A 14,299-nucleotide genomic window follows, 5' to 3' on the forward strand; every position below is an offset into this window, starting at 1 on the left:
GACCGCTGATTACACTCCGGGGATCGGCCCCAACTTATTTCGCTGTCAACGATGCAGGCACACATCACCTCAGTCAGACAATCGATCAAGCAGAAGTGCCAAAGCCGGCGAAGTTGGCAAATACAGCTTCGCTTCAATAAGTTATGAGATCGAAGGTTTTTATCTGATGCACTGATGCGTACTGCCGCGAACTTGTTGTGCAATGCAACATAAAAGTTTTGCAATGTGACCGCGCATTGGCCTCCCAGCGCAGCCTTTGACATAGATCTGTGCCGTCTCCTGAACTTCTTGCGCGAGAGCTAGTTCGTGTTCAACGAGTCCTTTTACAAGTCGGCCTATGGAATGGTCATGGATGCTTCAGTCTGAAAAGTTTGCATCCATCTTGTTAGAAGCTATCCAAGACTCGTCACTGGCACTTTTCGGCCCCGCTCCCGCGTTTTTTGTTCACTGCTTCGACTATTGCTTTCGCACAATTCGCGGAAATGACGTCACATGAGTTTTGGACCGCTGCATCGAGACTAATATCTAATTTACCCTGGAAGAAGAGAAAAGATGGCTGTGTTGCGTCTCTGGACGTTCTTATTGACCGCATCGACAAAGGGCTCGCCACAAGCGTGTACCACAAGCCCACGCACACCGGGAGGTAGCTCGACTTCCACTCAGTGCACCCCATGAATCGGACACAAGAGGTCAGTATATAGGTTCTGCACTTTTCGATTGGGCTTTCTGCGTATATATACTCTGGTCCCTAGAGACGACGATGGGAGCTGAACTATATAAATAGAGAAGACTTGAGCACTAAAGGTTACCCTTGAAACCTACTGGCCCAACAGGGACGTCGGACTTTTCCGCCAAGCGGTTCTTAAGGAGAATAAACTCGTTGCTGTCTAAGTGAGGCATCAACAACTATGATGTGTGGGTGGCTTATGTTTCTCTCAGGAAGCTCCGTGACCAGTTGGTGCGCACGGAACACCTCATAGAACGTGGCTTCGATGGGGTCATCACAGTCTTTACAAGATTCCTTCTATAGACTGTGACTCAACCGACAATTTTAGGAACAGAAAGAAACACTACTAGTAAAGCGTGGCAAAGACAAACACGTTATCGAACGAGCTGGCCGAGCATTACTAGAAGACAGCCCATATCATCCAGTGGGACGCAGCAGCTGTCATCTTGGCAAACACTGTGATCGGGCTAGTTGGTACGAAACCGCAACTTCGGATAGCGGAAAGAGGGACGCCAGCTACCACTGCAAGATAAAAATATCTACACGTTTACTGGTTGACTTATTCTACATCCAGTTCAACAGCACATGTGATTAACAGGAGACGGGGAATCCGCCCACGCTTATTGCGCCACCTTTCCAGTTTTGATTTTGGTTTTGGAGTGCCCGTGGCTATGGCTCAATTCACCACAGGGGATCGACCCACTATACGTATAAGCAGGCACTGTGGATCTTCGTTGTTGTATACATGTAGATGTGGATCCTTGGAAATACTGTTATTGTAAAGATGGGGCGCCCCTATGGGCCCCATCTTAACGGACACAATAACAGTGTTAATTAACATTCTTTGAAAACTTCAGCCAGTTTTTGCCATGTGTGTGTCCGCGCCTAACCTCTTTACGCCAGCTCCCCTGGAGGGAAAGGGAAGATGGGGCATGTCTCCAAACTTCCAAACGACGGCCAACGAATATATATATATATATATATATATATATATATATATATATATATATATATATATATATATATATATATATATATATATCCAGTGGCGATTTTGCGGTAAATGGGAGCGCAGTGCGTTGGAATTACGTTGCACCTCTCTGATAAGAGAGGTTTATTCGACGAAGGGTCGAAGGGGGGGGGGGGCGGGGCGCCATGCGATGCTGTTGGCAAACTTGTTGTCAAAGTGCAAGTATATATATATATATATATATATATATACACACATATATATATATACGCACACTGTATACACGCTCTTCGAAGCTCTCTCATAATCACTCTACCAATAGCACGTTACCGGCTTCCCACTTTTCACACACACATGCACTTTTTTTTTCGTTTTGACATTATTGATGCTCACGCGTTAAAATGTGTGCACCTTTGCATCCCGCAGCTACTTCAGCAGAACCTCGGCCAACATAATTTACCCCCAGCTGTTACAGTTATTGTTTCATCAAAACATCCTGCAGAGCGGATTTCACTACGACCTTCCTTTTTATGCGAAGCATATTACGAGGGCTCAACCCAGCTCCTCAGGCGCGGCGGTGACCATGAAATCACGTGACACCGTGACGTCACGACAGAGGAGAAGTGGCTTTGGCTCAACTCTTGCAAGACGGGCTGGGTGGGAATCGAACCAGGGTCTCCGGAGTGTGGGACGGAGACGCTACCACTGAGCCACGAGTACAACGCTTCAAAGCGGTACAAAAGCGCCTCTAGTGAATGCGGTGTTGCCTTAGAAACGCGCTGTTTCTAAGGCGTGCGTCTCTTGCTCAGGCGCACATTTCGTTGCCGCGCCGAACGCTGCTTTGCTCGACGCTCACCGCGTCCAATGCGGGGCGCGTAGTCGCTGCCCTGTAGCCCATTGTCTTACACCCCTTGGCGGGTCGACGGGAACGCTGTCGCGTTCCACTCTTGAAGGCGAAGAAGTAATGCATGAGTTGTTTCTTCGTCTAGCCGAACCAAATATAGCCAAGCAACAGCAGTTCACCAGGCTAAACAGTGGTTCAACAACTAAAATAAAGGCTAGTATGCTTCGCATCCTGGGCTTAACCTTACCTAAGCCACAGCCATTTTTTTTTGTCGAGTATGATGACACGAATCCTAAAGGGAACAACCGGAACAGGCGTTGAGAAAAAGACGACCCGCCGTGGTTGCTCAGTGGCTATGGTGTTAGGCTGCTGAGCACGAGGTCGCGGGATCGAATCCCGGCCACGGCGGCCGCATTTCGATGGGGGCGAAATGCGAAACCACCCGTGTACTTAGATTTAGGTGCACGTTAAAGAACCCCAGGTGGTCGAAATTTCCGGAGTCCTCCACTACGGCGTGCCCCATAATCAGAAAGTGGTTTTGGCACGTAAAACCCCATAATTTATTTCTTAAGAAAAAGACGTAGTCACAGAACCCTGGCATTATGACCGATTCTCTCTATATCATCATGCTACAGTAGCAACAGCAATAACACTGCAGCAGTAGCAACGAAGGCGAAGACGAGATAGTCGGGAAGCGCGTGACACGCAGCGCGTTCAAATAGCCGGTAGCGGTATGCTTGAAGCGTCAAGCCCCAGGCACATGGCTTAGTCCGCTCGATCAGACCGGTGTGCTGCTATCTCTTGGAGCGCCGATGACGCGGCACTCTGTCGCCGGCTGGGCAGCCCTTGCTTGTGGCCAGCTCACTCGCTTGGTATAGCCTCTGCCCTAACCACCGATCCTTCGTGGTAAGACAGAGATGTGCGCCGCCGTCGAAGTCGTGCACGCCGACGACGATGCCGACAAGACCGGCGACGGTGACATGATCACCGTGGAACTCGAGGCAGCGCAGCTCTTCCACGACGATGGCCGGCAGCGTGGTTTCACACCGGGCGTGGTGGCCAGGCTTATGCCTGGGCTACTGGAACAGAGGCAGATACGTCAGTTCTGCGACGTCGTGTTCCGGGCTACCGATGGTTCGGAGATCTGGGCGCATCGGCTCGTGTTGGCTACCAAGTTAGTGACGTTTCCGCTTGCCTTTTAATGCATGAACATTAGGAGTTTCAAAGTTAAAAAAAAAAGCATGTGAAGTGTGGGAAGCAGATCACGTGATAGGGGTACATAGTGCAACTGATGGTGGTCTGCTCCGCACAACCGTCAGTTGCGCTTCGCTCAACGAAGAGGTGAGGACGTGTGTCGAGTGAGCTCCCGAAAAACATATGCAATGTGGCGACCGCGGTATAAGGCATGGATACGGTACCTCTTAGAGGTGCGATGTAATGTTAAGCCATTTTCTCTCGGATTTACTGCTGAATCACCCCTGAATTTTTTTTTATCTGTCGGATTGTCGTCCGTATGCATACGAGCGCGGTATTCGGGTGTCGCTTTTTGTTCAGAAATGAAGCGCCGGCTCTTAGGTACACAAGCCCACAGTGTCTGGACTCGTTTGCACGTGGTCCCGAAATGTGCGGGTGGACGTGACCGGCTGGTCCATCTGGACGTTCCCGGCTCAACTGCCGCGTTTAGACAAAGTACAAGAACCCGATTACTCTGTGACTCGGGCATGACGAGTTTAGTTTCCGTGATTTCGACCCGAGCGAGGCGAAACTGAATCGCGACGACTTTGTCGGTTCCATGCTACGTCCTACCCGCCGTGGTTGCTCAGTGGCTATGGTGTTGGGCTGCTGGGCACGAGGTCGCGGGATCGAATCCCGGCCACGGCGGCCGCATTTCGATGGGGGCGAAATGCGAAGACACCCGTGTACTTAGATTTAGGTGCACGTTAAAGAACCCCAGGTCGTCGAAATTTCCGGAGTCCCCCACTACGGCGTAAAACGTAAAACCCCATAATTAAATTTTTGTTATGCTACGTCTTGCATCGAGACGTGCCGTGCGAAACGGCCGGTATACGCTTAGGAGATAACGACGCGCCGTTGCGTACTCTTTTTTTAATTATTTTTCAGCGTTTTTCGGGTGACCGGCCACGTGTCCCGGCTCGTATATATGCACTCGATTGCATGCGCGTTTCCCCAGCGGTTCATTGTGAAAATATTCATTCGCAGGTTGTACCTAAGTTCGTGCGCATAGCTTGGCGACGCACGTGAAAAGCGAGCCCATGTGACACACATATACTCCTTCTATCGCCGAGGTGCCGTGGTACTAGCACAGCACTGAAGACGCACCGCGAAGCGTGAAGCCTTGGGCCAGCGCCAGATCCAGACCAAAGCGTTTATTTCTCCCTATCTGGCACATTTATTTCACCCTGGTCTCCATAAACCACAATGTACCACCTGCCGAGCGCCCAGGGCAGATCTTTTCCACTGTCTGTGGAGCTGCCCCACGCCCATGGCGGTAGAGCCTATTCCCAACCCTTCCTTTTCCTCGTGGGAGGTCGCTCTTCGGGCCACTTGCTCGGATGACCAGCTCTGGCTGGTGGACCGTGCTTGCCTAGAGATGTCGGCCAGGGGGCTCCCAGACATCTATAGGAGCCCAACCACATTCAAATAGATTCAATAAAGTTTTATCCTTCCATCCATCCTTGGGCCACGTGTGCCACACTGAGACGGATCACCCGCTGACAACAAACAACTGCCGCTTCGCTATTGCAGACCCTGCACAGGCCGTTATGGTCCCGTTTGGATAGAAGTTTAAGCGGCGCTTACACGCGGTAGATCGAGCAAAGCGCACCTTCCTCTGTACTAAGTAGGCAAACGCACATTTTGTTTTTGTTTGTACGTATACAAGCAAGAATGCCCAGCAAAAGGTCCCCGAGTCTCGTGAAAGTCTTCAGCAAAAGTCCCCATATGTCCCTCTCGCAACTCACGCATGCGCACGACGCCCGGGAAAATGCGAAAAAACTCGCGTACGGATCACCTGCCTCAGAGTAGCAGAAACGAATACCGAATGGTATACTTTCGATGGCTGCAGGAGCCGGAAGCAATTGCAGAACCAGAAATGTCATGGACGTCATGTCATGGACGCCATGTTTTGAACAGCGTCTATTAGTTGTGGAATTAATTTGTGGAAAGACGGCACGGTCGGCTCGAGTTTGTATGCTCTAAGGTGCTACTCCGCACATGGGAAAGGGAAAGGGGAAGGGAGGAACAAAAGAGGAACAGGGGATGATCACAAAAATAGTGGTGCAGTGACGCTAATCGTCAACACAGCAGCATAATTAAAGGTCGGAGGATGCATAAGTACTAAGCGAAATTTCGTAGCACTGAGACTGAGGTTTGGGCTAGCTAACGCGCAAAGCATTAACTAGGGGGTTGCGGAGACTGAAAGAAGACGACGACGAAAAGGTATTTACTGTAATATTTCATATCCATTATTATTATGAGCATGTACCAAGAGTTTATATCGATTGCTCTGAATTTATTGTATTATATTCTGTTATGTAGTGTGTGTGGATTTTGTACTTTTTTAAAAACTTTTGACCTTGTTGTACGCCATGTAGGGGGGCTCGGGCTCCCTGAAGCGAAAATGGTTCGCTTTTCTGCCTGAGCCTACCCACGTCATAATGATGTAAATAAAACTGACTTGACTTGACTTCACTATTAACTTTCATTTCACAATTGCGAGTTGGAAATTTAGTTTCGATTTATTTTCCCTTAAGTTAATATATATTTTTTAAACTCTTGCACCGCCCGATTCATGACCGATCCCCCAGGGTAGGTTGTGCAATTTCCTGTTTTGAGGGGACAACAACAACTACAACAATTTCACTGGGCACAGCCAGCCAACCGAGGCCACATGGCGCGCGGAGGAAAGAACGAGCGCCTGTGGTGCTAGCATGTAATGCGCACGCTATCTCCAAGGTGGGTAAAATGAGGTACGTGCGTCTTTATGCACTCGTTTGTCTTATACCAATTCAGGCGTTTCTGTTCCATTGTGACTTCTGCGGTTAAAAAGGATAAGTTGCAGGAACTCGTTTTGTTCATCTCGGATACGTAATGGCCAAGCGCTACGTTGTCACTATCGGTCATTTCGCGTGCAGGTGTTCTGTATGCTACGTTCTCTTCACTCTCGCCAAGGACGGCACGAATCTCGAACATTCCAGCAGCGAATCAAGTATAACGGAGGAACTTATAAAACTATTATAAAAAAAAAGAGTTGCCAGAACTCCCTTTGTTCCGGTTTTGCACACTATGGTAAGGCACCATGTCGGTCCCTCTGCGATGCAGGTACTCGGGCTGCTACGTGCTCTTCACTCTCGCCGAGGAAGGCGTGAATCCCGAACAGAAGCGGAAGAACGAGTCGACCCCGCCCATCCGGGTCGTGGTGGGAGACCTGAACAACGAGATGATCAAGCTGCTCGTCGACTTCGCCTACCACGTTCCGCTGCACGAGCACATCGGTCGGCACAATGTCGGCAATGTGCTCGAGCTCGCCGAGAAGCTTAAGGTCAGCCGCGAGCTACCCGAGGCGCTTCTGAGACCTCGTTTCGAGGAGTATGGCACGCATCTCGAGACCGTTGCCGTTAGCACGCCCCACCTCTATCGTGATCATCGGCCAGCGTTCTAAGCCATGGGCCGAGGTCGCGGCTTTAATGGGGGCGATTGCAAACCGCGACGACGGTAGCTCGAATCTTTTGAACCTGTGTTTATATATTTGCGCTGCGCAGGCGTGGTGGGAAGTCTAGCTGAAGGGGAGATATACCTTTCCTGACCGTGGTATTAGGGTTGGGAGTTGCATAACTCGCAGGAAGTGCGGCGACCTGGTGTAACCACTGAAATTATGTTAGAGTGCAGCAGGGAGGATGGAGGGACCCTTGAGTTACAGGTGACACGGCTAGCCTCGGCTGTGAGACAGGAGGCAGCATTGAAAGGGGCCACGTTATGGTGCTGATCATATAACACGCGGTACCCCTCTTATTTGCCCGGTTTGTCAAGCTACGTAAATGAGACACTCGAGATGAATGGTTCCTAGAAAAGCATGGCGTCTATAGCGTCGCCTAGCCAATTGTGTCACCTGCATTACGGCAAATCATGCCCTTGGAGGTCGAATGTAGACATCAGGGACCCCAACAAAGGCAACGTCACATTTATCTTATTTACTATTGCTATTCTATTCTATTGTTTAACAAACCAGACAAGTATAGTATTGCGATGAGTTATGCTGTGTCACGCTGTACGACCAGCAACACAAAATGAAATCTTGTCTCGAAATTCGGTCAACGAACATCTCGCGGTTTGCAGCAGTAGGCACAATATGTACTCCAATTCTGCCGAATCTTTTGTTTTCAGATAAGAACAGCGTATATAAAGACGCTAGACGTGTCATCGGCTTGCCGTAAAACAAGAAACGATGTTTCTTCAGTGCCAGCCCATAAATGCGACTTATTCAAGTGGTTACATCTTCGGCGAATGTCAATTAACATCTGAGATCGTCGACGTCTGCGCACCCAATTACGCACCTAGCAGAACGTGATCGCTGCGTCATGGGCCATAGTCGTGGGCTCACCTGCAGTTGTCGACTGACGAAACGGCACGTGTGTACAAATCGAGTCAAGTTTAGCCCTGTAATGCTCAAGCACTGCTCCACGTAAAAGAAAATCGCAACAACTTGTTCGCCTTTGCTTCTGGCAGTGGGGAGCACATTTGTATTCTTTGTGCACGAAACGCTGAACTGTTAGTTTAGTTAAAACTTAATCGGTATTGTAAATAACTAATGAGTAATCGGTTCGTTCAGCTATCCACAGCCGAAACTTTGCTCACGTGCACTAAAATGCAAGTACGGATTTGCTTCAAGATCTCGGCGACAAAACGACGACCTCGTTTGAGGCATCAAAAGCGCGAACAAATACTTAGATTCAGTTACACATCAAAAAAAAAGAAAATATGTCAGGTGGTTGAAATTACTCCCAAGGCATCAACTACGCCGGCTTAAGTAGCCGCAGTGTGGCTTGGAGGCTATTAACCTCACGAATTAATCAAATCGATTTGAGAGTACACCAACGAACAACCCATCTCGCTGCGCAATTCTTTTCTACTTTGTCAGTGAAAGCAGTGTGCAGAAAGAGGGTGTAGCCTGTTTTTTGCAACCACGCTCGTTGACTTTCATACGTTGCTCTTTGAGACTATATACAAAGTTTGCCGAAGCTCAGCGGAGACTTCCTCCAATTCGATTTTGTCGACGCAGTTAATCCGGATACGGGATCACTGCCTGAACACCCTCAAGCAGAATCTTGAACCGGAGAGCTGCGTCGACACTTACCACCTGGCCTCCCGTTGCGGATACGAGAACCTTGCCGGAGAATCTTTTCGCTATCTCCTGCGGAACTTCGGCGAGGTAAGAGCATTGAAATGAATCATTTTCAACTAAATAATGCATTATAAAGGCAACATTTAGCATTTCCCATTCTCGTAGAAGCTCGTTTCCCTTGATGCATCATAGGAAACGAAAAAAAATATAGTTGCTTTGAACTTCGGAAAGGTAAAGACTCGATAACGTCCGAAATTGCGAACACGAATATTAGACAAATTCCCGTACTGCACGTCCTATCCGTGGTTGTTCAACGGCCGCAGTGTTAAATCACTCTAGTAACTTTTCTAGGAAACTTTTCACCATTGTCAATGCTGCGGTTCATGGTGATATCATTGGACGTAGCCGGATTTCCGTGGTCCCCTTCGTAGAGATTGGCGAGGGTCCATGCCATTGCAGGTGTGGAAGAACAGCGCTCAGTTCCCGTCCCTGACCCCAGAGGAGCTGCGTACCCTCCTGGAAGACAACCGGTTGTACGCTCCGAAGGAGCTGGAGGACACGTTCCCCGCCATTCTCAAGTGGATCTCCGCCGACGTGGCCGGCAGGACGGTTTACCTCGCCAAGTTGCTGCCGCTCGTGCGCTTCGCACGGTGTTCTGTCACGTGAGCGCACCCTCACCCACGCGTCTTTAGACTGAAGCGACGGCTGCGCATTGTGTCGGCTTTGTCGGCGCGCACGTGATCTCATTCCATTTCATGACGTCACAGTCTAGCCACTGAACGTATGGATGGATGGATGGATGGATGGATGGATGGATGGATGGATTAGAGTTGAGTGGAGTGGAGTAGTGGATTGGAGTAGTGGAATAAATTGGATTGGATTGGGATGGATGGATGGATGGATGGACGGACGGACGGACGGACGGACGGACGGACGGATGGATGGATGGATGGATGGACGGACGGATGGATGGATGGATGGATGGATGGATGGATGGACGGACGGATGGATGGATGGATGGATGGATGGACGGACGGACGGACGGATGGATGGATGGATGGACGGACGGACGGACGGATGGATGGATGGATGGATGGATGGATGGACGGACGGACGGATGGATGGATGGATGGATGGATGGATGGACGGACGGACGGACGGACGGACGGACGGATGGATGGATGGGTGGATGGGTGGATGGATGGATGGATGGGTGGATGGATGGATGGGTGGGTGGATGGGTGGATGGGTGGATGGGTGGGTGGATGGATGGGTGGGTGGATGGGTGGATGGATCGATGGATGGATCGATGGATCGATGGATCGATGGATCGATGGATGGATGAATGGATGGATGGATGGATGGATGGATCGATGGATCGATGGATGGATGGATGGATGGATCGATGGATCGATGGATGGATGGATGGATGGATGGATCGATGGATCGATGGATGGATGGATGGATGGATGGATGGATGGATGGATGGATGGATGGATGGATGGGTGGGTGGGTGGGTGGATGGATGGATGGATGGATGGATGGATGGATGGATGGATGGATGGATGGATGGATGGATGGATGGATGGATGGATGGATGGATGGATGGATGGGTGGGTGGGTGGGTGGGTGGGTGGGTGGATGGATGGATGGATGGATGGATGGATGGATGGATGGATGGATGGATGGATGCGACATGTGGGCGTGTGTCGCGTGTTCTGCTTCTAGGTGCCGGGAATCGGAATTGTTTCGAAAATTGTTGTTTGCAGTAGCGCGTTACGCGGGGCCCCCAGAAGCCGGGTCACCTGCTGATTCGCATCTCTTCACGCCCCTCTTGTTGCAGGGACTTCGAGAAAGTCATCACCAATGAACAAGTCCAGGGTGATGGAGGCAGCCTGGAGGTGCTGAGCGTGATTCACCAGGTCAGCTGCTACTCTGCTGCACAGCTTGCACTTGCTCGAAGTTTTCGCTGATCGAGACAATTTGCGATTGTATTGGCGTGCAGTTGGTGACGCATTTATCGCGATGTAGGTATACGTGTGCTGTAGGCTCGCTCGCCAGAAACGTATGACGCGTTCCAGCATGATGCACTTGCTAGTATGGGTGGCACACGCGAAATGCAAATGTAATGCATGTGCTGTTATAGGGATGTTGGCGCATGCTGCGTCGACAATATGTCGTGCTCCGTTAGTGCACATTTGCGAACGCTGTATGCAGACTCTGTGCTATTATCGCACGTGACGTGTGCAATCCTCAGAGTCACTGGCTGCCGTTATAAGCACCTATACACAAATTACAGGTGATTGGATCATTAGAAATACCGAATTAGCGATTCTCGTGATCATAAAATTTAGACAGACAGGTGAACTCTTCAAGTGAGTGCAGCATAGAAAACGAAACAGGTAAATGAAGCTAGGAAGGCTTGTCAAGCTATACAGCCATCCATGCTTCCAGAACACATTGCCGTCTCTCGAGCTCTCGCGCCGCAAGATCCCTTGATCCTATCGCTCCCGCCTATATGGATGCGAGCAGCTAGCAGTGGTGGTAGTGCCATCTATCTGCTGCTATCTGCTATCTGCTATCTGCTATCTGCTGACTCACATGCTTGTTATAAGGCGCCGGCAAGATATAACTGTGTCATACGGCTGTTAATGCACTGTTTTAAATTATTTTGCTTTTCGTTGTCTAACTTTTCTGGTTTCGCATTGCCAGCCCGTCGTGGAAGCCTCGAGGTAAAGCTCGCACGTATACATGCGTGACCGCGGGAGTTTAACCACTAAGCGCGAAGAGTAATGCACTTTGATGACCCAGGTTCTTGCGCAGCTTCCACAGCGTTGCACGCCAATACGGAACGGAATATGAGTAACATATGATAGGTCAATTCAATAAGAAATCGTGTCCTCACTGGTTAAACCGTCTGCACTGACCGGGTGTATTGTACTTCGCGCATTGTGATTGTTGTTTCAGCCCTTGTCCGGGTTTCCGCCACATCGGCACGTCCTGCAATTCGTCGGGCAACCTGCTCAAAACGTTTTATTTTTAACGCAGACGCTGTCCCGGCAATCCATGACTGTTGGCGAAGTTGCCGGCGTAGACCTGTCCCCAAAACTGTGGCTCACGCCTCGCTTGCCCAAGGACATCTTGTTCCTTTTCGGCGGCTGGACAACGGCCACTACCAACAGGATGCTCACGTACAACTGCCGCACGGCCAAATGGCGCGTGATGGGCAACCAAAACACCCCGCCCAGGTAATGCGTCCACTCTGTCGTTCGCTCACGCACTGAACAATTCTCGCACGTATATACATAGTTTTGGCGACGAAAATGCTTTCAGGTTGTGCTAGAGCAGGACAACTCGTTAGAGCGATTCGCCGCCTGGCTGAGACGTTACGCGCGTAAATAGATACGGAGATGATGGTTGCCGCCCGTTAAACAATGGGAATAAGTGTAACGGCTTCGCATCGTGGAGAAATTGGTCTTCATTAATTAGTTTAATTATGGGGCTTTACGTTCTAAAACCACTTTCTGATTATGGAGCACGCCGTAGTGGAGGACCCCGGAAATTTCGAACACCTGGGGTTCTTTAACGTGCACCTAAATCTAAGTACACGGGTGTTTTCGCATTTCGCCCCCATCGAAATGCGGCCGCCGTGGTCGGGATTCGATCCCGCGACCTCGTGCTCAGCAGCCCAACACCACAGCCACTGAGCAACCACGGCGAGTGAGAAACCGGCTTTGACGAGTGCTTTTATTTGTGACAGCTAATCACGATGCTCGCGCTGGTTCGTGTCACTTTGTCTGAAGCCTCTTGTTTGTCACGTGTCCAATCAAGAGAAATGAGATGCGGGGGAAACGCAAGGGTGGTGCATATCCAAATCTCCGAGGCAACGGCCGCGATTTGTCGAGTACACACTATAGGTGGAGCCACAATACTGTGCCACAGGAGACATGGATACTGCCGTTGCTATCGCGAGCGTTTGGAGCACTTTAGCAAGATAAAGGTGTGCACGAATGGACGGGGCTTGTCGCAAGTTGTGCACACAATACAATTCTGAAATGGGCGAGAGGGAGGAAGAAGGAAAGCGGTCAGGGGGAAGGTTCAGTGCCTGATGGGAAGTACGCAACAAAACGCTCTAGCATTGTTGAGTTTCTTTAGTTGAGTGGTTGTAGGCTACTGGTGGGATTAGCCTTGCAGCTGTAGCATTGTTAAAGGCATTCACCCACATGCGCCGTGCGTCGGCCGCAGGGCGAACCACGGCGCCGCGGTGATCGGCCAGTGCGTCTACTTCGTGGGCGGCTTCGACGGCCGCGTCTGCTACCACTCGGTCGTCTGCTTCGACGTGCGCCAGGCCCGATGGAGCGCCAAGGCGAACATGGCGTTCGCGCGCTGCTACGTCAGCGTCGCCGTTCTCCAGGCGAGCACCGCTGACGAATAGCGCATGTCGCTCTGCGACTATGCCATAGAGCTTGCGTGGCTTTTAGTTGTAGCCTAACCAGATATGTGCCGGTTTTTATGCGAAGCATATTACGAGAGCTCAACCCAGCTCCTCAGGCGCGGCGGTGTCGCCTTCAATACCACGTGACACCGTGACGTCACGACAGAGGAGAAACGGGGCTTCAACTCGCGCCGTCGCTCGCGGCGTCGCGGCGGTATATAAGAAGCTGCGCTTGCCTCTGCTAGACACTCACGAGGTGAGATGCCTCCTAGAGACGGAGCTGCTCGTTGGAATGAGAAGCGAAGGTTGCGGCGTGCTACAGAGACTGATTTTCTAGGTGGCTTTGGCTCAACTCTTGCAAGATGGGCTGGGTGGGAATCGAACCAGGGTCTCCGGAGTGTGAGACGGAGACGCTACCACTGTGCCACGAGTACGATGCTTCAATGCGGTACAAAGGCGTCTCTAGTGAATGCGGTGTTGCCTTAGAAACGAGCTGTTTCTAGGACTCAGGCGTCCATCGCTTGCTCAGGCGCACATTTCGTTGTCGCGCCGAACGCGGCGCTGCTCGACGCTCACCGCGTCCGATGCGGGGCGCGTAGTCGCTGCGCTGTAGCCCACTGTCTTACACCCCTTGGCGGATCGACGGGAACGCTGTCGCGTTCCACTCTTGAAGGCGAAGCTTAAGCGTCCTCCAATTTTTTTTTGCCCCCTTTTGATATTCTGGGACATCGCGAACATGTGCGCCAGCAGCGTAGCGCTGGTAGCGACATCTTCACTGGAATGGAAATGAGGGCTGCTTGGTTTTGGTCATACGTGGTCATCCCAATGACAGCGCCCGTCTCTTCTTTGCCGCGTCCTTCGTTTTGAAGGCAGTGTCACTCGATAGAAGCGATACCTTGCGGCGCTTTGTTTCACCGCAAGGCTTCAACATCGTTAATTTCTTGCACGATTTTTCTCGCCGA

At 50.7% G+C, this 14,299-nt stretch overlaps 1 protein-coding gene across 3 annotated transcripts in view; it reads left to right on the plus strand.

Moving 5' to 3' along the window:
* Positions 1 to 3,241: 3,241 nt before the first annotated feature.
* Positions 3,242 to 14,299, plus strand: part of LOC139047718 (kelch-like protein 10) — a 60,691-nt gene continuing 49,633 nt past the window's right edge. For 2 of the 3 annotated variants that reach the window (XM_070521703.1, XM_070521704.1), the window contains exons 1-7: positions 3,244 to 3,715; positions 6,883 to 7,102; positions 8,840 to 8,989; positions 9,362 to 9,564; positions 10,746 to 10,824; positions 11,951 to 12,150; positions 13,148 to 13,316. In XM_070521703.1, coding sequence (XP_070377804.1) covers positions 3,459 to 3,715; positions 6,883 to 7,102; positions 8,840 to 8,989; positions 9,362 to 9,564; positions 10,746 to 10,824; positions 11,951 to 12,150; positions 13,148 to 13,316 — 1,278 coding nt within the window. In that variant the 5' untranslated portion in view covers positions 3,244 to 3,458. Of the gene's footprint in view, positions 3,716 to 6,882; positions 7,103 to 8,839; positions 8,990 to 9,361; positions 9,565 to 10,745; positions 10,825 to 11,950; positions 12,151 to 13,147; positions 13,317 to 14,299 lie in introns of all 3 variants that reach the window. The other variant, XR_011507334.1, reaches the window with a different exon arrangement.

This window comes from Dermacentor albipictus, chromosome 7 (genome assembly GCF_038994185.2).
Source record: "Dermacentor albipictus isolate Rhodes 1998 colony chromosome 7, USDA_Dalb.pri_finalv2, whole genome shotgun sequence".
NCBI classification, from domain to species: Eukaryota; Metazoa; Arthropoda; class Arachnida; order Ixodida; family Ixodidae; genus Dermacentor; species Dermacentor albipictus.